Source organism: Montipora foliosa, chromosome 12 (assembly GCF_036669935.1).
Source record: "Montipora foliosa isolate CH-2021 chromosome 12, ASM3666993v2, whole genome shotgun sequence".
Taxonomy (NCBI): domain Eukaryota; kingdom Metazoa; phylum Cnidaria; class Anthozoa; order Scleractinia; family Acroporidae; genus Montipora; species Montipora foliosa.
In genome coordinates this window covers 27,585,282-27,613,122 of record NC_090880.1, presented here as the reverse complement: position 1 = coordinate 27,613,122, position 27,841 = coordinate 27,585,282, and the positions used below count along the sequence as shown (strand labels likewise).

Sequence of the window (27,841 nt, the reverse complement as noted above, 5' to 3'; positions counted from 1 at the left end):
ATGGCCGGAATGTGTTCCGCGTGGATAGCTCAGAGAACACCTTCCGGCCATATGATTGGCTGTTGCCTAATCCCATTGAGATCTGTACAGCGTGGGAGTCGATCTAAAGTAACTTGAGACATATTACGTATGGAAAAGGGTATGTATGGGGGATGCCCTGTCTTCCCAATTTATTAGAGACGAGAACTACTAAGAGAACGACTACGAGTACGAGATTTTCTCATAGAACAACAGCGGGCGCGCGAACCAGCGTCATTTTGGCGGGAAAAACGTGACACCGTCGTCATTTTAGTACGAGGTTTTGCAAAAATGCCGCCGTGTGAAAACAAAGTCATCAACACGGTAGCAGTTTTGATCAGCAAAAAGGCTTCGTTACCAGCAATAAGAATAACTGAGCAACCTATACTGCTAACAAAGAGTAAGATTAGTCTTACGAGTTATAAATTTTCCAAGTAGTTTCGCGAAAAACGAGCTGTCAAAACTCGTACTCGTTCTCGTCCTCGTCCGAGAATCTAAAGGTCTCTATTTTGTCTTGATGGAGACCCATAGGTTTTGATACCTCTTAAGCAACGGTTAGCGTTAACGAGACATCGAGCAATCGGCCCATGGTTGCAATGTGAACTTTTCGGTATTAAAATGCGTTCTGCACGCGCAGCACGATGTTTTTTTCTTCATTTAACCAATGATATTCTTTTCTTACGGTGTCGACGTTGCCGTAGCTGTCATCATTGCCTTGACTCCCCAATAGACTCACCTCTTCTCAAAACCCTTGTCCTCTGATAGCCTGCTAACAGACTCTTTTGGGTTATTTGGAGACGTTTTCTTCCATTTGCCTCAGTTTTAAGTGTACGTAATCAAAAGCTAAGGCGGGTAATCCACTCTCAATCATCCAAGAAAGCAAAGTTGGCTTAAAATATAAGAATAAATTAATTTTGCAGTTTCCCCATGCTATACGTCGTAACCTAAATATAGACTGCTTAACCCTTTCACTCCTGTGGGGTTCCCCATTGACGAGTAAAATCGTCTGGCGTTAGACAGAGTAAAATCTATAAGTGTCACTCTTGGGAGTGAAAGGGTTAAACCCTCCACACTCCTCCCCCCGAAAGAAAAAATTCAAACTAGGAAAGCAAACAGAATGTAAAGGCTATAGCTTGTCTGCTGTATTCTTTTCATATTAAGAAAAACCATCACATTTACTGGCGTCCTATAAAATACAGTTAAGGATTTAAAGAAAGCTCTGCTTATATCCTATCTGAGGAATGAGACCTGCTTCCTTCCTCCCTCCACGGTATGTTAAACAAACTGTTTCCTTTTCCATCATTATTAGACATGACAGAATTCCGTCAAGATGACCAGGCCGTTGTTCTTGACAACAAAATCTACGTCATTGGTGGTCGTGACTTTAAAGGAGAAAGGGTCCTGGATTCTATAAAGTGTTTTGACGTGGCTCACAGAGAATGGAACCGAGTGACGTCAGTTCCTGTGGCAAGAGAGGGCTTTAAATGTGTGACGTGCAAAGTTAGCCGAAATCACCTTACTCCATTAAAACTGAAGTAATCGGCAACGGAAATATACAGTGCAATATCAGCTATAGTTTATTGTAGGTCGCGGGTGAGCAAATGCGATAACATCACTTAAAGCATGAAGGAGCCTACACTTCATAGTTTGATGTTGCACCACTGCACCATGATAGTGTCCCATCTGCAAAGCTTATCATTGGATCGCTTAAATACGAAGACGCACTATACCAGGGGTCGCTTCACGCTCTACTTTTGTTCGAATTCATTCTTGCACGACTGATTATCCAAGATGGCGATCAACAAACAACAACAAAGAGACGGGACCCCAAAAAGATACTTCCAGCGCGAGAAAAAGGGACGGGAATTTTAAAAAAGGTGCACGACACATAACACATCATAACTCTTACAGACACATTGCCATTAGGGACTCTTTTGATAGACAAATCATCCGCATTGGCAAAGGCGCCACGCCTTTGTGTTTAAGGAGCTCTTACCCTGTACAATCTTTCGAGCGGCTTGTCTCGCAACGTCATCGGGACACAATCGGGATACTAGTGTAATACACCTTTCATAGGCCAAAAGCCTTACGATAATTGTGGCAAACACCGTTGAGGAATGTAGAATCGAGTTTCACGGTCCTGTCTTGCTACCACGGATATCACTCGCACAAGACCGACGATGTGATTGCTATCGTTGTGGTATCACAACAGTAGCTTTAAAAAAAACTATACTGATTTACACACTAGTCACAAATGAACTCGTTTTAATCAAAAGAGACTGAAATTAGACGAAATGAAGCATTGTGTCTGTGCTTTGTCAGTCTCCCTATCATAGAACCAAGCAAATAATTTTCCTGTTGTAATCTTCATTTTTTCCTTGGAAGCGAATTCGATACTTCAAATGTTATGTCACAGGCGCCCCAAGCTCAGTGTGAGGGTAAGCCAACAAAAATATAAGGACTTGCATGGGAATCCCGATAAAAGACCTGAGAAGATAATTTTACGAAAAAATTCTCAATTAAAAAGCCTAACCTTATTGCCATTGTGGGTCGCTCCCTTCCTCTGTGGTTTGTTTTTTTTTTTCAGATTCAACGCGAATTGAGCCATTATCAGCCCCTTGGTTGTCAACGGTCATAATAAAATACCAAAGCTGAACACTCTGAATTCTCAGGAGCCTACCAAATGGAGTCAAATATTCCTGAATAAAATGTTCCCACGGTTTCAAATACCACCGTAGAATTCAAGGCAAAGGTTTTTCTTTCATTTCAATCCGCTAGCTGCGCAATCGAAGCCAGCGACGTCAGGCGGCTGTTAGTGACCCAAACGAAACGATAAAACGATGGAAAAGATCCTATTGTACAAACAAAGCCATGTTACCAAGCCTCGAACAAAGGCTTTCCCTCACACTGAGTTTGGGGCGCCTGTGGTTATATGCATCGAGAATGTGTACATCTGCAAGACCCTGCAAGACTTGACATCGCTAATTAAACTCATTAAAACTAATCCTGAAGGAAAACAAAACAAAGTGTTTTATTAATCAATATCTGCTAATCTGATGCAGATCTCAAAGTTCTTGTTCGATTTTCTTCGTTAAAATATCGTGAATGACACAAACAATCAGTGGACACTCATTGCTGGCACTAGCTACGTTTTATACAAAAATTACCTGTATCAGTGTTGTGACAGATTTACAAACTCTAGATTGTGTTTAAAGTAGGCTTTTACATGGGTATATAGCGGTATACCAGGATGCGCGAGGGAACTTATGCAGGGGTATTTCTTCATAATACTGGATACGCTATATTAAGAGACACATGAACTACATAACTAGTCTGCTTAAACAGTGTCCCAATGGCCCGCGGGCTCAACAAATTTCACACGATTCGAAAGTGTTATTGTGTTATTGCTCTCAGACAACATGTGACCCAAATTAAGAATTTGCCGTTAAAACTGAGAAGTTCACTCTGCGTTTCGATTGATACCTGATCGTTGTCTTTTTTTGTGTGACCATCTTCCGTTATCTATTTGAATTTCATTTAATTAAATCGGATTTTACAATACATTTCATTCACGAAAGAATCTAACGATTTTGAGTGCCCCTGAAAACAGGATTCAATATTTGCTGAGGCCACTGACCAGGAGCCTCACTATGCACTCTATCCCTGGGTCAAACTTTGCGTGTATCTATATAATTTTAGAACTAACCCTTCTGTAGGAGATTTACATTTACATCATGCCACAGCAATTTGCATACATTGTTTGTGCTATTTTCGTCTTCGTTTAATAATAACTTTATTCTGATTGGCCATTCTAAACAGGGCGTGCAGATCCCAAGGTAGGGCATTATTCTCCCGTAATGCCCACGGGCCGATTACGGGCTTGCAAAAACAAAGCAAAAGATAATTAAAAAGCCATATAATAAACTACTTACTAATCGAGCTAGCTCGAGCTGTACTGGGGAATATTGGCTCTCGGTCGTTTTTGTACGGACCTCGCTGCGCTCGGTCCGTACTGCCACGACCTCGGGCCAATATTCCCCAGTACGGCCCTCGCGCTCGGTTAGTAAGAAGTTATTAACGCGCAAATTTATATAGATAAAACCGATACTGAACTTTAAGTGCCCCTGTGATCAAAAATTTATGTCCTCAGTTTTTTTCTCTAGATTTTGAAAGTTTGTGTGCTTAACACCTGCCTGGCTAAATTTTGCGCTTTGACTTTTATCCAAAGGCCGTTTACTTTGATTGTAAGTTTTAGATTTCATGGTCCGCCATTACTCACCGATTGGACCTCAGAGGGTTGGATCACAGGTAACCCAGGCTCACTGTGTGCGTCACGTAGGTATTAAAATATAGAGAACATATGAGGCGAAGTTTAGGTCTGAAAATTTGCTAGAAAATGGTAATAAACATCGATAAAACTTACCATGTGGTGAGCTGTTGTTGTCTTTAATACGTACACGAAGTTTCGGGGAAAATGGTCCCCGTTCACCTTCCTTCATAATATAGTGACAAGGTAGGAGACGGAAGCCAGCGTCGGGACTCCGATCGACCCAAAACAAGCACGATATTTTCCGCGAAAATCAAATCCAGTCGCTAAATAAACACGCCAGGTTCGTGGAATAGGAACTTCTCTAAACCATGAATCCACTGAAGCATCTCCAGGTAGCAACGCGGAGCCACCAGACTCCGTAAAACTTGTAAGTTAACCTGCTAAAATGGCAGCCAGAAAGCGTGGTACTCACGAAGTGCCCAATTCAAAATGGCACTAAACTCTGGACGCCTGGTGACGAGTATAATAAGTCTCCCTCGAGGGAGGGGAGTCCCAAAGTGCTAAAAACAAAACTAACTGAGCAATTTGGGACTCCCCTCCCTCGAGGGAGACTTATTATACTCGTCACTAGGCGTCCAGAGTTCAGCGCCATTTTGAATTGGGCACTTCGTGAGTACCACGCTTTCTGGCCGCCATTTTAGCAGATTAACTTACAAGTTTTACGGAGTCTGGTGGCTCCGCGTTGCTACCTGGAGATGCTTCAGTGGATTCATGGTTTAGAGAAATTCCTATTCCACGAACCTGGCGTGTTTATTTAGCGACTGGATTTGATTTTCGTGGAAAAAACCGTGCTTGTTTTGGGTCGATCGGAGTCCCGACGCTGGCTTCCGTCTCCTACCTTGTCACTACATTATGAAGGAAGGTGAACGGGGACCATTTTCCCCGAAACTTTGTGTACGTATTAAAGACAACAACAGCTCACCACATGGTAAGTTTTATCGATTTTTATTACCATTTTCTAGCAAATTTTCAGACCTAAACTTCGCCTCATATGTTCTCTATATTTTAATACCTACGTGACGCACACAGTGAGCCTGGGTTACCTGTGGTTGGATCCAGGGAAAAGTGATGTCAAAGGCTCACTAGCTTAAAATTTCAGCGTGTGAATGCAGCTTAATTATATATGCAAAACGCGATTTTAAAAAGTCTGAAAGCCCAAAACTCCCTGCGGCGTACACACGCATTGCATCAAGTTAAACTAGTGAGCCTTTGACGTCATTTCCTCGATCCAGCTCTGTCAAGATCTTAAAGTTCGTAATGGCGGACCATTAAATTGGAAAATTCCAGTTAAAATAAACAGGAGTCTTCTTGAAATGAAAGCTAAAAACTTTGTTCGCTTAGTGTTTAGTTAACATAGTTTCGAAATCCAAAGAAAAATAAGAATTGATTTTTTGATCACAAGGTCACTTTAAATATAGTGAAGAGATGATACTGTTTTTTTCCGATGGTGACTTGGGAATACTCGGAAAAATGCGATTGCTCCGAGTATCCTCGGGTCACCATCGGAAAACTATAATCTCGTCATTTCATCCACCGGGGTTAATAATCATACACAAGTTCCATCTCAGCCATTTGAAATATGTTATGAAAGAATGATAATAAATATAATCACTTTATTTAAGTCTCAAGGTTATTTATCCGAGTGCTCTACTAATCTGGGAGACTACAAATAAACTGAAATCAAAGCAAATCAAATCAAAGGTTGGTTTTCAAGGAGAGGGGAAAACCGGAGTACCCGGAGAAAAACCTCTCGGAACAAGAACCATCAAACTCAATCCACATATGACGTCGAATCCGGTGAAAGGCAAATGCTCTCACCACTGCGCCAGCGCTGCTTCCCCTTTTAACGTAGAATTTACTTCTATAAAGTAACGTACGATTTACTACTATAAAACTTGACTAAATTCTTACGAAAGACAGACAAAGAACACGGCTTAACCTCCATACAATGAGTGGTAGCTTATTTACCAGATTTTCGTTCACTAGAGTGAGGTTGCAATTAATGAAAAGTTATGGTCCGTTAATAACACAGCCATACAGCTCAACTCTCATGGATATGCTGATATGCCACGACATTACATAAAAGCGAACATATCTGCTCGTACTTCTTGGCACCAACTTGTGCGAGACAATTCTTCTTGTGTCTGAATTTACCTTAAAAACCTGAAAAATAATATTTAGCTATGTCAATTATGTCCCAGTAGTGCTGCCCTGCTACTTTCCTTTATAAAATAACTAGGATAGTACGCGTACTCTCATTGGTTGTCAGACGCCCGTTTTGATTGGCTGAGAAGAAATATGAGCGTGTATCAAGAAAATCTGTTTCAATCTAGAAGTAAAAAACCCAGCATTTTCCTTCATTTGTCGACTTATCTTTGAGAAATAATATATAAAAGCAATACAGGACTTTTTTCCGTGTTTCCAAAGCCTCATCTAAACACTCGGGGCAGTTGGGAGAATTCTCGACAGTTATGCAAACCCTCGACTGCGTCTTGGTTATGCATAACTGTCTCGAATTCTCCCAACTTCCCCTCGTGTTTAGATGAGGCTATGGAAACACGGAAAACGTCCTCTATTGCTTAAATATGTCTGTCTTTTGGTAGATTCTGACGTCACAGTGAACCACTATATATGCGTGGTCGAGCTGTAAAGATGAACAACAAGTTTTATTGGGGGCTTGCTTTGTCATTCACTCATTCTTTCCAATTTGCGAAAAAAAAAATTAAGGAATAGTATAAACGTCTTGTGATCACTTAACCTTGTAAACAAAGTGAGAGTATTTTTTGTCATCCACAGTTAAATAGTTGACGCGTAAACAATGGATTGAAATTTGAAAACGCTTTGGACATCTTTTTGACATGCGCCGGTTAAGAAATTGCCACCCATGCACTGGCAATGCGAAAAGCATACGGCTAAGAAATTTGGCCAAGCCGGCAAATACCAAAGTGGGAATCACTGTTCTGCCAAAGGTGATATGGTTATATCCTTACCAGTTTCCCCCTTCATCCCCTTATCCGCTCCTTTACTACATAGATACAAGTGCGAGATGTTAGTAATGTTGTAAGTGTGAGCTACTCATGTACAGTTCTTAGTTTTTCGTTTGACCCCTTTACGACCTAAAAACAGCGAAACCGCCATCGTAGTGGTCCCTTTTTTATCTCAGTACTGTATTTTTAACTTTCTTTCCTCTAGCAAAGTTTTCCTGAATAAGTTACTTATTTCTCTACTAATGGTCTTGAGGACAGTCTTTTTCAAACGACATTTACCTTTTCAGAACCATCGCTTCGATACGGATTCCAGTTTGCTCCGTCCAAGCTCAACAGAATTTTGTAAGAAGATACCCACTGAGCATGACTAGGCCTCCCCTGTGTGGCTATTTTCGTCAATACTGTCTCCTTGCCAAGGTCAATTTGCAACCACTGTCCAACGGCACTTGTTCCTGCTGTCCAAGAGCCAGTACTTTGACTTTTTTGCCGCATTGTTGAGCCTGGCTTGCCAGGGCTCATGTCTACTTCCATATGTTGAAGAAGCCGTCACCGCTGAGTTCGGTATGGCCCTACTTTCCATTCCAAGTGGATGACTGCGGCATTCTGTGGTTAGAGTGATAACAAATTTTAAGGTCTTCACGGTTGAACCTTGAGCTGGAAAACCGCGTGTGTCAGCATGATCAATTACGTGAAAGCAATCGCTAGCTGGAACTCGAACTCACCTCAAGTGTATTAAGGCTTGACCAGCCTAATTATTATGCATATTTTTATTTGAAGGGAAGGCATTTGTCCCGGACCTATGAAACTTGGCAGGCAGTTAGTTATCGGTATTGTTATAACTTTTCCAAAATATCCCGTACCACATTCTTGTCACGTGACCCGAAATCAACTTATAACAGTTATATTTTTTACTCAAAAATGGGGAACATTCAGCTACATTATATCAATCTTGTTTCTTGATTATTCGATGACCCCTTCTAAGGGCTTTGTCATGCCGCCTTTTAATCATGTCCACATGTTAAGAGCAATGAACAATTGAGGAAAATAGGTCACGTGACATGATAAACATCCAAATATCTTAAAAGGTAAATACGGAGTACCACATTAAAAGGCGGCATTCGATACGCACAGTTGTACTAAACGTGTTAATGCCAAACGTTTTCAAAATTTTGAAATAAAAATGTTCCCCATTTTTGAATAAAGGATATAAACGTTATAAGTTGTTTTAGGGTCACGTGACCAAAATGCGATGCAAAATATTTTGGCGAATCAATAACAGCACCGATAAAAAACTTTCTGCTAAGTTTCATAGACATTGGACAAACGCTTTACTTCAAATAAAAATATGCATAATAATTAGATTGGTCAAGCCTTAATACACTTGAGACATCCTGTGAGAAGACCCTTTCCTTAATCAACAACTTCAACCCGTTTATTCAAGCCTACCTCCGTAATTTGCACGATTTATACATTTTTGTGTTGTATTTGTACTCATTAACATTTGTCAGATATTTATATTCAGATTTGCCTCTCATGTAACACTTGCACTGAGGAAGGCTGGAGTTTCTGCCGAAACATGTTGCTCCGCAACATTGAAAATCGTTGTTTTGTATTTAAAAGTTAACTTGTCTCTCCTATTCTCTAGACCTCTTGGTAAAATACAAAGAATAATAAAGCGACAACTTCTTTGTGACAATTGTCTTTCAGGCTTCCCGTATGGTTGTTTCAGTTCAGTTGGTGTACGAATATTCACTGGAATCAGTTTATTTTACTCAGGCTTCATAGAATCGATTCTCTTAAGATTACAACTCCGATAGCCTAAACCTTCCCGAAGATTACATCAGATTCTGAACACTCCACAGAAATATTAAGATGCCGACAAGCATCAAATTCCCCGAGCGCACTTGCGAACCTAACAATTACGTCATCACGTACACATGGATTAGCCTCTCAAATTGTTAATCCACTTCAGCTCATTACGCGGTCTGTCGGTTAATGTCCATCAAGTCAGTCGTTTAACATATTAGGCGGCGAACGAGCCTCAAAATAAGCGAGGAAAATTAATTGTGCTGCACGTGAGGCACCCATTTTATTTCATATTTTTGTGGTACTTTCCATAACAACGACATGAAATGAGGCTTCGACGACAACTTGAGCATAACAAATGAACCTTCCACACTTTATTATTAATCTGAAATCAATTTACTTTTAGGATAATTCGCCCAAATTGTACCACGTGATTCACAAAAGACGTACCATAGTACAAAGTTATATTTGAAGGTGACATTTCATCGACATTGCCGTCCTATTTATCTTAAAGTCCACATTATTTCATTTTTGGGCATGACATACCTTCGCAAATCAGAGACGGTGTGCATATCAAGTCCATACCACAATCGAGCTGAGTTTTGCAAGGTATAGGACGGAAAGTGTTCACCATATATGTGGCATTTGGATTGCTCCTCATGTTTTCTGGATGAGACGCATGCGTCTTGTCACTCAGTTCACAGCGTTTGTTCATACGATAAAAGTTGCTACTCGTACATCCGGGATATGCCATGCAACGCCAGATACAATCTTCTATTTTGTCTGCGGTCTCTGTCTTGATGGTGTGGTTTCGTAGAACTTGTGCCTGCACGGAGTAAGTTGCTGTGCAAGAAGTCGCAAATTCTGACCTCAACACCAAGTAAATGAGTAGAGATATCACGACAAAAGTCATTCCTGTGTCGACAAAGAACAATTTTAAAAGTCTCACAATTGTGGAGTATTTTTATTACAAGGCGCTACTAAATTTTGATTTAGATTCATAAAGCTTAAGTCAAAGTCCGGCGTTTGAGCAGAGAACGGCGTTTGAATATGAATCTTAGCGTTATGATAGTCATTTCGCGATTATTCTGAGTCGTCAAGTAAAATATGTAACAACTAATTTGGATTGATAATGGTATGTTTGAAGAAGAGAAAAATGAAAATTTGTAGTAGGGTTCCCACGTTCTTCATATAAATTCTAAAGGCGTTAGTTTTTCAAGAACATCTGGTGCTTCGCCGATGGCTGTTTGAAACACGAGAATTTGGCAGGATAACCCGAATTGTGCAAAGTAAAATGCGGACTTTTCAAGTGTTGGTCATTCCTTCGTCTAGAGCAGATATTACAAGGGGGTAACCCTCGAATTGTCAGCTTTGTAAAATTTAGTCACTTTTAATACGTGGCTGCCAGCACAAAATTTCGTGACAACGTTATTCTACGTTTTACGTGAATGGCATGCGGTGCAGCTGCTGTTGTGTCTACATTTCTTTCATTACTGGGCCAGTTTTGACTACAACAAGGGGCCGAGATATCTCATGGAGTGCCTTAGGGACTTTCAGATCTGCAACGGCCAAGTCAACGAAAACGCCACCTCAAAAAATATCTTTGCACAGTTATATCGTTGTTGTGCAGAGCACTGCACGAATATCTGCTAAAATGCGTAACGCACGTGCAGCACGATTATTTTTCCTTTTTTAACCAATGATATTGTAGTTGTTTCGTGGTGTTTTCGTTGACGACCGCGTCGAAGATCTTAAAGTCCCTAATTTTTGAAGCCCGAAGACGCGCTGATTAATTAACTTTTCAATGTTTCACCACAACAGAAGTTTGTTGAACCAACCGGCTTATACTCAAAGTTTGTCAGGTTATCACGGAATAAATCGGTCTGAGAGTTTCAATATGGGCACCGAGCAATTAACGGTTAACGTCTCAGTGAGTGCACTCGCGACCACTGAGGTATTTGTTATAATCACCAACAGAGAGACCTGGTAGAGAGAACTTCGATACAAAAATCTTCAGATTTTTCAAGCCGCACAGACGGGAACAACTGCCAAGGTGTTTTCCTGTCGTTTTAAAAGGCACAAACATTTACTCTATTTTTAATCAATTATTTATGAGAAGAAAGCCGAAGAAAGCACGTTTCACGACAACTGGTGGGACCGAATCTAAAAAGGATGGTGTTTTAATATTATTCCCATTTAAAAAATGTCACTGAAGCAGTGCCATTAGATTTCGGATGGAACAGCGTGCCTCTAAATTTGACATATAGGGTGCGTTTTTTTGGGAAAATCCGAAAACGGATTCTTGAATCCAAAAATGTATTTTGCGCTTTTTTGGGCAAAATCCAAAAACGGATCATGAATCCAAAGTATTCACACTCGAGGAGGATACTTCGGATTAAATCTAAGTCCGGTTTCTTGAGATTCACCATTTCAGCGTTTTTTTGGGGAAAGGATTTGAAAAAAGTATTTTTGACAAGTGGTTTTCCATGCAAAAATGATACACAACAGCTACCGTACATTACAGTTTAGCCCAAATTTTTTTACCGTACGATCGAAGACATGAAGAGGTCAAAAGTAGTTAGGTTTCCTGCAAATTTCACACCAGAAATTACACTAAAAGTTTCTTGACAGCAACAATATTGTTAGCACCTTTCCTACAGCTAAAAAAGCATGTTTTTCGTCATTTCTTTTTATAGATCGTTAAGGTATTTTTTTCTGGTGGCATTTTCATTTAAGAATTTCCCCAAAACAAACTAAGCCGCTATTGCTGTTGAAATTTTAGCAAGTTCAATAAGAAATGACCAGTCCGTGATAATGGGTATAAATATTAACTAAAGGGGAAGGAGTATAAGCTTTCACAATATGCAGACGACACCTCCTGTTTTGTGCGAGACATAGATTCAGTTGTAAAACTTCCTGAGAAATTAGAGGCTTTTAAAAGTTGTTCGGGATTGGAAGTAGACAGATCAAAAATGGAGGCAATGTGGTTGGGAAAATACAATCCACAACCCACAAATGGCTTGGGCATTAACTGGTACCTGAAGTGTGTGTGTCTCAGCGCTTGCTTCTCCCGTGACTCGGAAATATCCGTAAAACATAGGTCAATGAACTCACATGATAAAGAGCAACTTCTCTCAAATAGATTCTTGTAACACCTATATACCTCTTTTTGTGGTGTACAATAAAGTTATTATTATTATCATCATAATCATCATCATCATCATCATCATCATCATTATTATTATTATTATTATTATTATTATTAAACTGTAAACAAAAGTACAAATAACCTGGCAGCGCATGAGTATAGGCTACTTAGAGCCTCTTGTTTGATATGATTTCATTTGTGCACGACCCCACAAGCTATCCAGCGTTAAACATAACATAACGCCGTTGTTATGCAAAGTACCGGAAAATATGTGTTAAAATGCTTGCTGCACTTGCAGCAAGATTATTCTTCCACCTTTAACCATCATATAACTGTTCTATAGCGTTATCGTTGCCGTAGCTGTCGTCTTTTCTTAAACTCCTAACTGTAAGTTAGAATACTGATCAAAGTCCAAGTTTCCAAGGTTATATGGTCTTGAGTCGTTTCTGGTAAAGATGGTCTCAAGATTACTTAGGAACCGGTTAACCTTCTTTCATTTAGTGTACTGAATTAATTAAAATTGAAGGGTGTTTGTTCCTTTAAAGATTTGCTTGTGTTCCCTTGTTCCCGAAAGTACTTCCAAAATTGTTTTCAGCTTTTTGATCCCTGAAATGGCTTATGTTCCCTTGTTTCCTAAGATATGTCTTTGTTCCCCTGTTCCTTAGTTTATAAAACTTTAGCTACGTTCTCTTGTTCCCCCTGGGAGAACCTCAAAATTGCACTTCTTCAGAAGGTTCTACTTGAGGGAATTCTCCGCGCTTAAAATATGTTCATCGAAAGCTCTTTCTATAATCGATTAAATTTCCTCTATTGAAGATGAGCTTGTGGATAAATTCAAACTTAGTTTTTAGGATGCGAGCTTTGTTGGTCAGTAATAAATACAGGACATCGCCACCGTGAGCGGTGTCAAATAGGGCGCAAAAAACTGTCCTTTAGCATTCGTAAAGAACAAACATGCCTTTAATTTGTGCTTGATAATCTAAAAGCTATGAACTCAGTTTAGTGTTCCAGAAAAGTGAAACAGAAATATCATTTGCTTGATTCTTGAAATGATATTCATGGAGAAATTCGACTACCCTAAATGTTTAGGCAGATCCCCTCTGACAAAATTACATGTATGTTATAGCTGTGTCCGTATAAATTTCACTCGCTTGCATTGCTTGATAATGGTTTCATGACCGGACTCCGAAAAGTTGCAAAATGAAGAGTTTTAACGTTGAATTTCGTGTATTAACCGATAATTACTTGGTGCCCAAATTGAAAAACTCAGCCAATTGATTCACAACCTAATGATCGTTGGGTATAGCCCGGCTAGTTCAACAAACTTCTGTTGTGGTGAGACGGCCACTGAAAAATTAATAACTCATCACATTTTCGCATTACAGGATGAAAACTCGGGGAAAACTGTGAATGGGTTTAAGTGGCTTGTTACTCAGTTGATTAATTACTCAGCGATGATGAAAATACACTACTGATGAAACGGCTCTTTCTGAAAATGTGACGAACCCTATCTTTTATGGTGCATGCCGTAAAAACACATTATGAACTAGGAAGCACTTATAAAAAAATACAAACTCTAAGTGTACTCTCGATTTACAGGTTGGTATAAGGAAATCTTAAAAGGAATCAACAAACAGCTTACTTTGTTATAATCAGCAACAGAGAGGCCTGGTAGAGAAGTTTTTACACAAAACTGATCTGAAGATTTGTCGAACCGCTCAAATGGCAACAACTGTATGCCAACGTTTTTCCAGATGTTTTTTGCCTATTCGCAGTTTTAAGAAAACAGTATAAAAATGTTGATTTATTTTCAGTCAATTATTAATGAGAGGAAGTAAGAAAGCCTGTTTAAAGAGGTTCTCTTTCACAGCAACTGATGAGACGGAGTCCAAAGTGAATGGCACTTTAATATTTCATTTTAAAAGTGTCAAACCAGTGTCAGTAGATTTGAAGCCGGATGTTGTTAGAGAAAACGTTTTGGGGGAACAGAAATCAACTCTAACACTCTTGGTTGACTCTTCTTTATTCCCCGAATGTGCCTCTGTAACAACAGCAATCGCTAACAACTAACAACTTACTCCCAAGTACTATTAAAGCATTTTTATACCTACCTGTCAAGCTAGTGCCCATCATTTGTCATGAAACATGTGCCGACATTAGCATATTCTTTCTTTAAGTACGATCTTCAGTGAAACCTCTATTAGCCGGCCCAGTGGCCGCTTAATACAGTTTCGTCAGAAATTAGCATAATCCTCAGTAGAAACGTCACCTTATTCTAAAACAAACACCTTTAGAGGCTTGTGACAACTTTTACATAAAAGACAGCTCTAATACCGAACAAAAATACAGTACTGTTAGAAAAAACAAATTCTCCTGAAAATGTTGAGATAAGGTTCTCCCAACTTAATATGAACAATCTAAGCTATGGCGTAAACTGAGTTGATTTTTACAGACTTAACTGATTAGAATGTAATGAGAAGTGCTAGGTATCCTCCCCAGATGAACCATGTGAGCGTTAGCCCTACTGATGGAAATGGGCCGACACAAGGACAGGGAAAACTCTGACCAGGGTGGGAATTGAACCCACGACCTTCGGGTTAGATCACCGCTGCTCTACCGACTGAGCTACAAGGTCAGACGGGAGCAGGTTGTGGGAACTGACGATGTTAAAGTCACGGCAATGAACATGTAGAAGTACAAGGAGGGATTACGTGGGTTCAATTCCCACCCTGGTCAGACTTTTTCTTTGTCCTTGTGTGGGCCCATTTCCATCAGTAGGGCTAACGCTCACATGGTTCATCTGGGGTATATACTTAGCACTTCACCGTCACACTCCAATCAGATAAGTCTCTTCAAATGTAAGTGCTACACGGCCAACGTTTGAAAAAACGTAATCCCTTCTTGAGTTGATTTTTAACCTGAAGAGGAGGTAATGTCTGTACCTAAAACGTTGCATTACGGGTTCATGATTAATTTATAAATAATATGCAAGGAAGTCTGCTGCTGAAAGGCCAAACTAAGTGTAATAAAGGTGAAAACATTAGGAAAACTCTCATCGGGACGGGCAAAAGGTGGCCGCGGGCGCTTAATAGAGGTGACCGCCTAATAGAAGTTTGATTTACAATATTATTCTGCAATTATTTCGGGACTTTGATTACTGGCCGTTTAATAGAGGGTGGCCGCTTAATAGGTGGCTGCTTAATGGAGGTTCCATTGCATTTCACTTGGGTTGTACATTGATCTCATTGAGGTTTGTGCAGTACAACAAACCATCAGAAATCTTAAAACTGTAAGGAGCACGTTACGACAGTTTAAAAGGCAACCTAACTCAGACTGGCTCTTCAAAGACCTAAAAAAAGGTGTGACGGGCATCGAGCCCCACCCAATCCATAAATAATCGAGACCACGTTTCACTGGAGTGCTCTTGCAAGATACGGTAATAAAAACGGAACAATAATTAGGGCGCGTTCCTTTGGTACGATTCCGAAATAGGAATACACGCAATAGACGGTATTCATGTTCTTTTGGGTCCTACTCCGTTTTCGGAATATTCTGCTCCCGATTATGGATAGCAGAATGAACGGAATGATTTAGCGCTGGCCCGGGGCACTTGTTGGCGGACACTGCACAGGGTTAAGAACGTCGGTTGGTTTTTGAGGAGAGAGGAAAACCTGAGTACCCGGAGAAAAACCTCACGAAGCAGAATAGAAAACCCACATGTGATGCTGGGCGTCGCACCCGGGCCACCATGGGAGGTGGGGGGGAGGGGAGGGGGAGGGGGGCAAGAGTCATAATAAATGTACCACATGGGCTCCTGTGGGGGGCAAGTGCTCTTGCAAGTGCGCTCACTTGTCTGCCATCCCTGCCACGGGTTTTGGTTGAAACAGTTTATAACAATAGGAAATAATAATAATAATAATAATAATAATAATAATAATAATAATAATAATAATAATAATAATAATAATAATAATAATAATAATAATAATAATAATAATGCAACTTTGTTTACCCTCGGATTTCAGAGCAGCTAGTAGCTAATATCTCTGAGCATTAAATAGACACAATTGTTAAGAATCCCAACTGGCGGGAGGCAAACCAGTTGGCTATTTTACAACTGCGCCAGGAAATTGAACCAAGTACTACGGGAAACAAATTCAGTGAGTGGTCAGAACGCGGTTTTCAACCCAGAATCTCTGGATCTCAAGGCACGGGCCCTAACCACTCGGCCACACTGCCTCCTCTTATGACAGACAAAAGCATTTAGCCCACTTGTTCAAATTGAAAAGTCCATTAACACTAATCCGCGATTGCGTACCAAACGAGGTATAAATTTTTCTCCGTCAAACAAGCCTTAACTATGTAATTTTAGGCTAAAGAAAAACAAAAGTATCAGTCAATCTTTGAAACCGTAATAATCTACGATTAGCTTAATCGGGCTTTTAATTAAGCAACTGTGTTACAAAGGTCGTCGGTTCAAATCCTCCCCAGGAAAGTCCCGAAAACGTTCGGGCCCGAAAAGAGGGCCTATGTTGCTACCACGGATATCACTCGCACAAGACCGATGATCATGTGATAGCTATCGTTTTAGTGTCACAACAGTAGCCTAAAAAAACTATACACACTTGTCACGAATGAACTTGTTTTAATCAAAAGAGACTAAAATTGGACGATATGAAGCATTGTGTCTGTGCTTTGTCAGTCTCCCTATCATGGAACCAAGCAAATAATTTTCCAGTTGTAATCTTCATTTTTTCCTTGGAAGCGAATTCGATACTCCTTGAAAATGTTATATCACAGGCGCCCCAAGCTCAGTGTGAGGGAAAGCCAACAAAAATATAAGGATTTGCATGGGAATCCCGATAAAAGACCTGAGAAGATAATTTTACGAAAAAACTCTCAATAAAAAGCCTAACCTTATTGCCATTGTGGATCGCTTCCTTCCTGTGTGGTTTTTTTCCAGATTCGACGCGAATTGAGTCGTCAACGGTTATAATAAAATACCAAGGCTGAACACTCTGAATTCTCAGGAGCCCACCAAATGGCAGACAACCCTGAGGATGCGAGAGCGCGTGACGTCACGTTATTTTGAGACAGTTGTAACGGCCGATTCAACTGATCGAGGAAAATGTTCCATAAAAACTTCAAATCGCGATGTTTCTTTTCGAAAATTCATTTTATGGACAGCCAGATAAACAAAGTTCACCCACCCACTATTTCTGCGTTGTCCTGAGTGATTTTATGGGTTTTTGGGACGCTTCGATTTCCTCTTCAGATCCCACGCGTCGTCACATACAATACAAATAGACGAGGCGTGCAACTTCCAAGACCGCTCACGGCCGAGTGCCTCCAGAATTTTGCTGAATTTCTCCCACTTCCAAAGGTTGCTCGCCTCCCAGCCTTGGGCAAATAAAAAGACAATAATTTTGCTAACATCGTGCCAAAAATCATTGCATTTACACGGCTCTGCAACCTCAAGATCCTGCTCGATTTTCAAGCTTCGCTCAAGTTTTTGTTATCGCCAGATGTTGAGGACAGAAGTCATACATCATTGGAATTTGATCAAATCAAATTAACCAATCAAAACGCGCAGATTTTCCCCAAGAAGGACAAAATTATAAATCTGCGCTTTTTGATTGGTTATTTTGATTTGATCCCAAACGAAGCGATACGACGATGAAAAAGATCCTTGTGAACTTTGAACAGCAAACGGCTACCGTTGAGTTCGGTTGGTAACGTCGTCAGCGACGACAAACAAAGACAAACAAAGTCTTGTTACCAAGCCTCGAACAAAGGCTTTCCCTCACACTGAGCTTGGGGCGCCTGTGGTTATATGCATCGAGAATGTGTACATCTGCAAGACTTGACATCGCTGATTAAACTCATTAAAACTAATCCTGAAGGAAAACAAAACAAAGTGTTTTATTAATCAATATCTGCTAACCTGATACAGATCTCAAAGTTTTTGCTCGATTTTCTTCGTTAAAATATCGTGAATGACACAAACAATCAGTGGACACTCATTGCTGGTACTAGCTTTCGATTGATACCTGATCGTTGTCTTTTTTTGTGTGACCATCTTCGGTTATCTATTTGAATTTCACTTCATTTAATCAGATTTTACAATACATTTCATTCATAAAAGAGTCTAATGATTTTGAGTTCCGTTGAAAACAAGATTCAATATTTGCTGAGGCCACTGACCAGGAGCCTCACTATGCACTCTATCCCTGGGCCAAACTTTGCGTGTATCTATCTAATTTTAGAACTAACCCTTCTGTAGGAGACTCACATTTACATCATTTTACAGCAATTTGCATACATTGTTTGTGCAATTTTTGTCTTCGTTTAATAATAACTTCATTCTGATTGGCCATTCTAAACAGTGCGCGCAGATCCCAAGGACTCGTGTGGTCCAGAAAAAGAAAGATACGCGCAAAAGGTGACTAGTAGGGGTGGTTATGGGAGAGGACAGCTCCTACTCATGGGCTTAACAAGCCACGATGAACACTCTAATAGATTATAAAACTATAATAATTAATTATATTCTTATTTAAATAAAAGCTGGATAGCCGGTCAGTTTTTTGAAGTGGGTATACACCATCTCGAAAACATTTTTAACGTGCAAATTTATATAGATAAAACCGATAATTTTTAAGTGCCCCTGTGATCAAAAATTCACCTCCTCAGTTTTTTTCTCCAGATTTTGAAAGTTTGTTTGCTTAACACTTGCCTGGCTAAATTTTGCGCTTTGCCTTTTATCCAAAGGCCGTTTACTTTGAGTGTAAGTTTCAGATTTCACGGTCCGCCATTACTCACGTTCAAAAGTGACCGATTGGACCTCAGAGGCTTGGATCCAGGGAAAAGTGACGTCAAAGGCTCACTAGCTTAAAATTTCAGCGTGTGAATGCAGCTTAAGTATACATGCAAAACGCGATTTTAAAAGTCTGAAAGCCCAAAACTCCCGTGTTGTATATTAATTCTGCGGCGTACACACGCATTCCATCAAGTTAAACTAGTAAGCCTTTGACGTCATTTCCTCGATCCAGCTCTGTCAAGATTTTAAAGTTGGTAATGGCGGTCATTAAATTGGAAAATTCCAGTTAAAATAAAGAGGAGTCTTTTTGAAATGAAAGCTAAAAACTTTGTTCGCTTAGTGTTTAGTTAACATAGTTTCGAAATCCAAAGAAAAATAAGAATTGATTTTTTGATCAAAGAGGCACTTTAAATATAGTGAAGAGATGACACTGTTTTTTTCCGATGGTGACTTGGGGATACTCGGAAAAATGCGAGTGTTCCGAGTATCCTCGGGTCACCATCGGAAAACTTCATCCACCGGGGTTAATAATCATACACAAGTTCCATCTCAGCCATTTGAAATATGTTTTGAAAGAATGATAATAAATATAATCACTTTATTTAAGTCTCAAGGTTATTTATCCGAGTGCTCTACTAATTTGGGAGACTACAAATAAACTGAAGTCAAATCAAATCAAAGGTTGGTTTTCAAGGAGAGGGGAAAACCGGAGTACCCGGAGAAAAACCCCTCGGAGCAAGGGGAAAACCGGAGTCAGACCCGGAGAAAAACCTCTCGGAACAAGAACCATCAAACTCAATCCACATATGACGTCGAATCCGGTGTAAGGCAAATGCTCTCACCACTGCGCCAGCGCTGCTTTCCCTTTTAACGTAGAATTTACTTCTATAAAGTAACGTAACATTTACTACTATAAAACTTGACTAAATTCTTACGAAAGACAGACAAAGAACACGGCTTAACCTCCATACAATGAGCTTAACCTCCATACAATGAGTGGTAGGTTATTTACCAGATTTTCGTTCACTAGAGTGAGGTTGCAATTTAATGAAAAGTTATGGTCCGTTAATAACACAGCCATACAGCTCAACTCTCATGGATATGCTGATATGCCACGACATTGCATAAAAGCGAACATATCTGCTCGTAATTCTTGGCACCAACTTTTACGAGACAATTGTTCTTGTGTCTGAATTTCCCGTAAAAACCTGAAAAATAATATTTAGCTATGTCAATTAATTATGTCCCAGTAGTGCTGCCCTGCTACTTTCCTTTATAAAATAACTAGGATAGTACGCGCACTCTCATTGGTTGTCAGACGCCCGTTTTGATTGGCTGATAAGAAATATGAGCGTGTATCAAGAAAATCTGTTTCAATCTAGAAGAAAAAAACCCAGTATTTTCCTTCATTTGTCGACTTATCTTTGAGAAATAATATATAAAAGCAATACAGGACTTTTTTCCGTGTTTCCAAAGCCTCATCTAAACACTCGGGGCAGTTGGGAGAATTCTCGACAGTTATGCAAACCCTCGACTGCGTCTTGGGTATGCATAACTGTCTCGAATTCTCCCAACTTCCCCTCGTGTTTAGATGAGGCTATATGGAAACACGGAAAACGTCCTCTATAATCTCGTACCCAGATCTCACTCTGTCACTGGAAATGTGAGATCTGGCAAAGTTCGACAATACACCCTTTTTCATTGGCTACTAAAAAAAGGTTGCGGCAATGCAATCTACGCTCTGATTTGCTTATTTCGTGGGGCACTTCAGTGAAGGTAAAGTGAAGGTTTAGTTTCCGCAAGTGCATGTGCTGTTTTGAATAAATGCGGAGGAAAGTTTTGTTTTTTCCGACGCCAGAAAAGCTTTACAGTTGAGGAAAATCATTTAAAAAAATTGCGACGTTTGTGTAAATGGTACCGACGAAAGCCCCACGTACCCTGCCACTCGAATAACGTTCTGTGTAGCTGGCTACGCGGAACGCAGAAACTAATAAATTCAAGAAATTCAAGTTGAAGTATGTAATTTATTCAAAACAGTATTTCTCGTTCTTAAAGCGTGACTCGCGAATTAAGTAGTGATCAATTGTGAATTTTAAAGTTAGATTAACAACATTTTTCACGACATCGTGTCAAGAAAATAGCGCTCGTTGCAGTGATTAGGTCTAAGCACTCTTAAACATTTTAGCTTTTCAGTTTACGGTTTGGCTAACTACACTTTGGACGATATCGTGTGAAGAAAATAGCACTCGTTTATTGATTAAGCCCAAGCTCTCGTTTCACTGATTCTGCAGTTGCTCCGACAGTTAAACAATCTGGACCGTTGAAAAACAATCGCCTGTAGCTCTTCTTTCTGTTTCGGCTTGAGTTTAAGGTTTCCTTGTCCTCTACCCAAAAGAATCTCTTCAAGAATACTCTCGAAATCCATGTTTATTCCGCAAAATCACCCAAAATCACAACAGAGAGTACGAACATGCGCAATGATAGAAAAGCCCGTATTTCGGGCCTCGCTGGCACTGAGCATGCTCGAAATCGAACTTTACCAGATCTCCCTTCCGTATGACCGTGGGAGATCTGGGTACGAGATTACGTCCTCTATTGCTTAAGTATGTCTGTCTTTTGGTAGATTCTGACGTCACAGCGAACCACTATATATGCGTGGTCGAGCTGTAAAGATGAAACAACAAGTTTTATCGGGGGGCTTGCTTTGTCATTCACTCATTCTTTCCAATTCCCGAAAAAAAAATTAAGGAATAGTATAAACGTCTTGTGATCACTTAACCTTGTAAACAAAGTGAGAGTATTTTTTGTCATCCACAGTTAAAATTGTTAACGATAAACAATGGATTGAAATTTTAAAACTTTAGGCATCTTTTGCTCATGCGGTTAAGAAATTGCCACCCATGCACAGGCAATGCGAAAACCATACGGCGAAAGAAATTTGGCCAAGCCGGCAAATACAAAGGTGGGAATCATTGTTCTGTCAAAGGTGATATGGCTATATCCTTACCAGTTCCCCCCCCCCTCCACCCCCTTTTCCGCTCCTTTACTACATAGATATAAGTGCGCGCGAGATGTTAGGAATGTTGTAAGTGTGAGCTACTCATGTGCAGTTCTTAGTTTTTCGTTTGACCCTTTTACGACCTAAAAACAGCGAAACCGCCATCGTAATGGTCTCTTTTTTTATCTCAGTACTGTATTTTAAACTTTCCTCTAGCAATGTTTTCCTGAATAAGTTATTTATTTCTCTACTAATGGTCTTGAGGACAGTCTTTTTCAAACGACATTTACCTTTTCAGAACGATCGCTTCGATACGCATTCCAGTTTGTTCCGTCCAAGCTCGACCGAATTTTGTATGAAGATACCCACTGAAGATGAGGATCACTAGGCCTCCCCTGTGTTGCTATTTTTGTCACTACTGTCACCTTGCCAAGATCAATTTGCAACCACTGTCCAACGGCACTTGTTCCTGCTGACCAAGAGCCAGTACTTTGACTTTTTGGCGCATTGTTGAGCCTGGCTTGCCAGGGTTCATGTCTACTTCCACATGTTGAAGAAGCCGTCACCGCTGAGTTCGGTATTGCCCTACTTTCCATTCCAAGCGGATGACTGCGGCATTCTGTGGTTAGAGTGATAACAAATTTTAAGGTCTTCACGGTAACCTTGAGCTGGAAAGTCGCGTGTGTCAGCATGATCAATTACGTGAAAGCAATCGCTAGCTGGAACTCGAACTCACATCCTGTGAGAAAACCCTTTCCTTAATCAACAACTTCAACCTGTTTATTCAAGCCTACCTCTGTAATTTGCACGCTTTATACATTTTTATGTTGTCTTTGTACTCATTAACATTTGTCAGATATTTATATTCAGATTTTTCTCTCATGTAACACTTGCACTGAGGAAGGCTGGAGTTTCTGCCGAAACATGTTGCTCCGCAACATTGAAAATCGTTGTTTCTTATTAAAAGTTAACATGTCTCTCCCGTTCTCTAGACCTCTTGGTAAAACGCAAAGCAAAATAATGCGGCAACTTTCTTATGACTATGGTCTTTTAGGCTTCCTGTATAGTTGTTTCAGTTCAGTTGGGGTACACGAATATTCAATGGAATGTATTTTACTCAAGCTTCATAGACTCGATTCTCTTAAGGAACAAATCCGATGGGCTTAACCTTCCCGAAGATTACAACAGATTCTGAACACTCCACACAAATATTAAGATGCCGACAAGCATCAAATTCCCCGAGCGCACTTGCGAACCTAACAATTACGTCATCACGTACACATGGATTAGCTTCTCAAATTGTTAATCCACTTCAGCTCATTACGCGGTCTGTCGGTTAATGTCCATCAAGTCAGTCGTTTAACATATTAGGCGGCGAACGAGCCTCAAAATAAGCGAGGAAAATTAATTGTGCTGCACGTGAGGCACCCATTTTATTTCATATTTTTGTGGTACTTTACATAACAACGACATGAAATGAGGCTTCGACGACAACTTGAGCATAACAAATGAACCCTCCACACTTTATTATTAATCTGAAATCAATTTACTTTTAGAATAATTCGCCCACATTGTACCACGTGATTCACGAAAGACGTACCATAGTACAAAGTTATATTTGAAGGTGACATTTCATCGACATTGCCGTCCTATTTATCTTAGGGTGCGTTCGATTGACCATATTCCGGAATAGGAATACATGGAATATAAAGTTAGAAATCTTTTGTTTTTACGGAGATTCACATTAAAATTGTCAAACGTCTGCTAAAATGCTATTTTAAACATATTTTTATTTCCTTGCTGCTTCGAAACGCCTCAAACATACCGTGTTAATCATCACTCCACGTATTCTTATTCCGGAATAGGGTCAATCGAACGCGCCCTTAAAGTCCACATTACTTCATTTTTGGGCATGACATACCTTCGCAAATCAGAGACGGTGTGCATATCAAATCCATACCACAATCGAGCTGAGTTTTGCAAGGTATAGGACGGAAAGTGTTCACCATATATATGGTATATGGATTGCTGCTCATGTCTTCTGGGTGAGACGCATGCGTCTTGTCACTCAGTTCACAGCGTTTGTCCATGCGATAAAAGTTGCTACTCGTACATCCGGGATATGCCATGCAACGTAGGATACAATCTCCTATTTTGTCTGCGGTCTCTCCCTTGATGGTGTGGTTTCGAAGAACTTGTCCCTGCACAGAGTAAGTTGCTGTGCAAGAACTCGCAAATTCTGACCTCAACACCCAGTAAATGAGTAGAGATATCACGGCAAATTTCATTCCTCTGTCGACAAAGAACAATTTTAAAAGTCTCACAATTGTAGAGTATTTTTAGTACAAGGCGCTAGTAAATTTTGATTTAGATTCATAAAGCTTAGGTCAAAGTCCGGCGTTTGAGCAGAGAACGGCATTTGAATATGAAACTTAGCGTTATGGAAGTCATTTCGCGATTATTCTGAGTCGTCAAGTAAAATATGTAACAACTAATTTGGATTGATAATGGTATGTTTGAAGAAGAGAAAAATGAAAATTTATAGTAGGGTTCCCATGTTCTTCATATAAATTCTAAAGGCGTTAGTTTTTAAAGAACATCTGGTGCTTCGCCGATGGCTGTTTGAAACACGAGAATTTGGAAGTATAACCCGAATTGTACAAAGTAAAATGCGGACTTTTCAAGTGTTAATCATTCCTTCGTCTGGAGCAGATATTACAAGAGGGTAACCCTCAAATCGTCAGCTTTGTAAAATCAAGCCGCACAGACGGGAACAACTGCCAAGGTGTTTTCCTGTCGTTTTAAAAGGCACAAACATTTACTCTATTTTTAATCAATTATTTATGAGAAGAAAGCCGAAGAAAGCACGTTTCACGGCAACTGGTGGGACCGAATCTAAAAAGAATGGTGTTTTAATATTATTCCCATTTAAAAAATGTCACTGAAGCAGTGCCATTAGATTTCGGATGGAACAGCGTGCCTCTAAATTTGACATATAGGGTGCGTTTTTTTGGGGAAATCCGAAAACGGATTCTTGAATCCAAAAATGGAAAAATGGATTTTGCGCTTTTTTGGGCAAAATCCAAAAACGGATCATGAATCCAAAGTATCCACACTCGAGGAGGATACTTCGGATTAAATCTAAGTCCGGTTTTTTGAGATTCACCATTTCAGCGTTTTTTTGGGGAAAGGATTTGAAAAAAGTATTTTTGACAAGTGGTTTTCCATGCAAAAATGATACACAACAGCTACCGTACATGACAGTTTAGCCCAAATGTTTTTACCGTACGATCGAAGACATGAAGAGGTCAAAAGTAGTTAGGTTTCCTGCAAATTTCACACCGGAAATTACACTAAAAGTTTCTTGACAGCAACAATATTGTTAGCACCTTTCCTACAGCTAAAAAAGCATGTTTTTCGTCATTTCTTTTTATAGATCGTTAAGGTATTTTTTTCTGGTGGCATTTTCATTTAAGAATTTCTCCAAAACAAACTTAACCGCTATTGCTGTTGAAATTTTAGCAAATTCAATAAGAAATGACCAGTCCGCGATAATGGGTATAAATATTAACTAAAGGGAAAGGAGTATAAGCTTTCACAATATGCAGACGACACCTCCTGTTTCGTGCGAGACATAGATTCAGTTGTAAAACTTTTTGAGAAATTAGAGGCTTTTAAAAGTTGTTCGGGACTGGAACTAAACAGATTAAAAACGGAGGCAACGTGGTTGGGAATAAACAATCCACAACCCACAAATCGCTTAGACATTAACTGGCCCCTGAAGTGTGTGTCTCAGCGCTTGCTTCTCCCGTGACTCGGAAATATCCGTAAAATATAATTTTGAAAAAAGATCGTTGTCGTAGCTGTCGTCTTTTCTCAGTTAAACTTCTAACTGTAAGTTAGAATACTGATCAAAGTCCAAGTTTCGAAGGTTATATTGTCTTGAGTCGTTTCTGGTAAAGATGGTCTCAAGATTACTTAGGAACCGGTTAACCTTCTTTCATTTAGTGTACTGAATTAATTAAAATTGAGGACCTCTGAGTCCAGAGGAGGGGGGGGGGGGGGGGGCGGGGGGTGTTTGTTCCTTTAAAGATTTGCTTGTGTTCCCTTGTTCCCGAATGTACTTCCAAAATTGTTTTCAGCTTTTTGATCCCTTAAATGGCTTATGTTCCCTTGTTTCCTAAGATATTTGTCTTTGTTCCCGTGTTCCTTAGTTCCTTAGCTACGTTCTCTTGTTCCCCCTGGGAGAACCTCAAAATTGCACTTCTTCAGAAGGTGCTACTTGAGGGAATTCTCCGCGCTTAAAATATGTTCATCGAAAGCTCTTTCTATAACCGATTAAACTTCCTCTATTGAAGATGAGCTTGTGGATAAATTCAAACGTAGTTTTTAGGATGCGAGCTTTGTTGGTCAGTAATAAATACAGGACATCGCCACCGTGAGCGGTGTCAAATAGGGCGCAAAAAACTGTCCTTTAGCATTCGTAAAGAACAAACATGCCTTTAATTTGTGCTTGATAATCTAAAATCTATGAACTCAGTTTAGTGTTCCAGAAAACTGAAACAGAAATATCATTTGCTTGATTCTTGAAATGATATTCATGGAGAAATTCGACTACCCTAAATGTTCAGGCAGATCCCCTGTGACAAAATTACATGTATGTTATAGTTGTGTCCGTATAAATTTCACTTGTTTGCATTGCTTGATAATGGTTTCATGACCGGACTCCGAAAAGTTGCAAAATGAAGAGTTTTAACGTTAAATTTCGTGTATTAACCGTTAATTACTTGGTGTCCAAATTGAAAAACTCAGCTAACTGATTCACAACCTAATGATCGTTGGGTATAACCCGGCTAGTTCAACAAACTTCTGTTGTGGTGAGACGGCCACTGAAAAATTAATACCTCATCACATTTTCGCATTACAGGATGAAAACTCGGGGAAAACTGTGAATGGGTTTAAGTGGCTTGTTACTCAGTTGATTAATTACTCCGCGATGATGAAAATACACTACTGATGAAACGGCTCTTTCTGAAAATGTGACGAACCCTATCTTTTATGGTGCATGCCGTAAAAACACATTATGAACTAGGAAGCACTTATAAAAAAACACAAACTCTAAGTGTACTCTCGATTTACAGGTTGGTATAAGGAAATCTTAAAAGGAATCAACAAACAGCTTACTTTGTTATAATCAGCAACAGAGAGGCCTGGTAGAGAAGTTTTTACACAAAAATGATCTGAAGATTTGTCGAACCGCTCAAATGGCAACAACTGTATGCCAACGTTTCTCCAGATGTTTTTTGCCTATTCGCAGTTTTAAGTAAACAGTATAAAACTATTGATTTATTTTCAGTCAATTATTAATAAGAGGAAGTAAGAAAGCCTGTTTAAAGAGGTTCTCTTTCACAGCAACTGATGAGACGGAGTCCAAAGAGAATGGCACTTTAATATTTCATTTTAAAAGTGTCAAACCAGTGTCATTAGATTTGAAGCCGGATGTTGTTAGAGAAAACGTTTTGGGGGAACAGAAATCAACTCTAACACTCTTGGTTGACTCTTCTTTATTCCTCGACTGTGCTTCTGTTACAACAGCAATCGCTAACAACTAACAAATTACTCCCAAGTACTATTAAAGCATTTTTTATACCTACCTGTCAAGCTCCTGCCCATCATTTGTCATGAAACATGTGCCGACATTAGCATATTCTTTCTTTAAGTACGATCTACAGTGAAA

The 27,841-nt window shown here is 39.7% G+C and overlaps 1 protein-coding gene, 1 long non-coding RNA gene and 1 pseudogene across 2 annotated transcripts in view; 1 reads left to right on the top strand and 2 right to left on the bottom strand.

Annotated features, from left to right (window-relative positions):
- The first annotated feature begins 4,976 nt into the window (after positions 1-4,976).
- Positions 4,977-27,841, top strand: part of LOC137980406 (uncharacterized) — a 150,965-nt gene continuing 128,100 nt past the window's right edge. The window contains exons 1-2 of the long non-coding RNA XR_011118511.1: positions 4,977-5,276; positions 5,378-5,396. This is a non-coding gene — a long non-coding RNA (uncharacterized lncRNA). The remainder of the gene's footprint in view (positions 5,277-5,377; positions 5,397-27,841) is intronic.
- LOC137980402 (lactadherin-like) lies at positions 5,271-7,915 on the bottom strand (annotated as a pseudogene).
- On the bottom strand, positions 19,472-27,368 carry LOC137980399 (EGF-like repeat and discoidin I-like domain-containing protein 3). Its single transcript, XM_068827841.1, has 4 exons — positions 27,289-27,368; positions 24,026-24,396; positions 22,395-22,723; positions 19,472-20,314 (listed from the first exon to the last, which is right to left on the bottom strand). Exons 2-4 carry the CDS (start codon positions 24,390-24,392, stop codon positions 20,273-20,275), a joined length of 738 nt encoding a protein of 245 aa, XP_068683942.1. The 5' UTR covers positions 24,393-24,396; positions 27,289-27,368; the 3' UTR covers positions 19,472-20,272.

Coding starts and splice junctions, on each gene's coding strand:
- LOC137980399 (XM_068827841.1), bottom strand. CDS start 24,392: ATGAAATTTGCCGTGATATCTCTACTCATTTACTGGGTGTTGAGGTCA. Junction 22,724..24,025: donor ACCGTCTCTGATTTGCGAAG/GTATGTCATGCC, acceptor CTCTAACCACAG/AATGCCGCAGTCATCCGCTT. Junction 20,315..22,394: donor GAAGCGATCGTTCTGAAAAG/GTAAATGTCGTT, acceptor ATTATTTTTCAG/GTTTTTACGGGAAATTCAGA.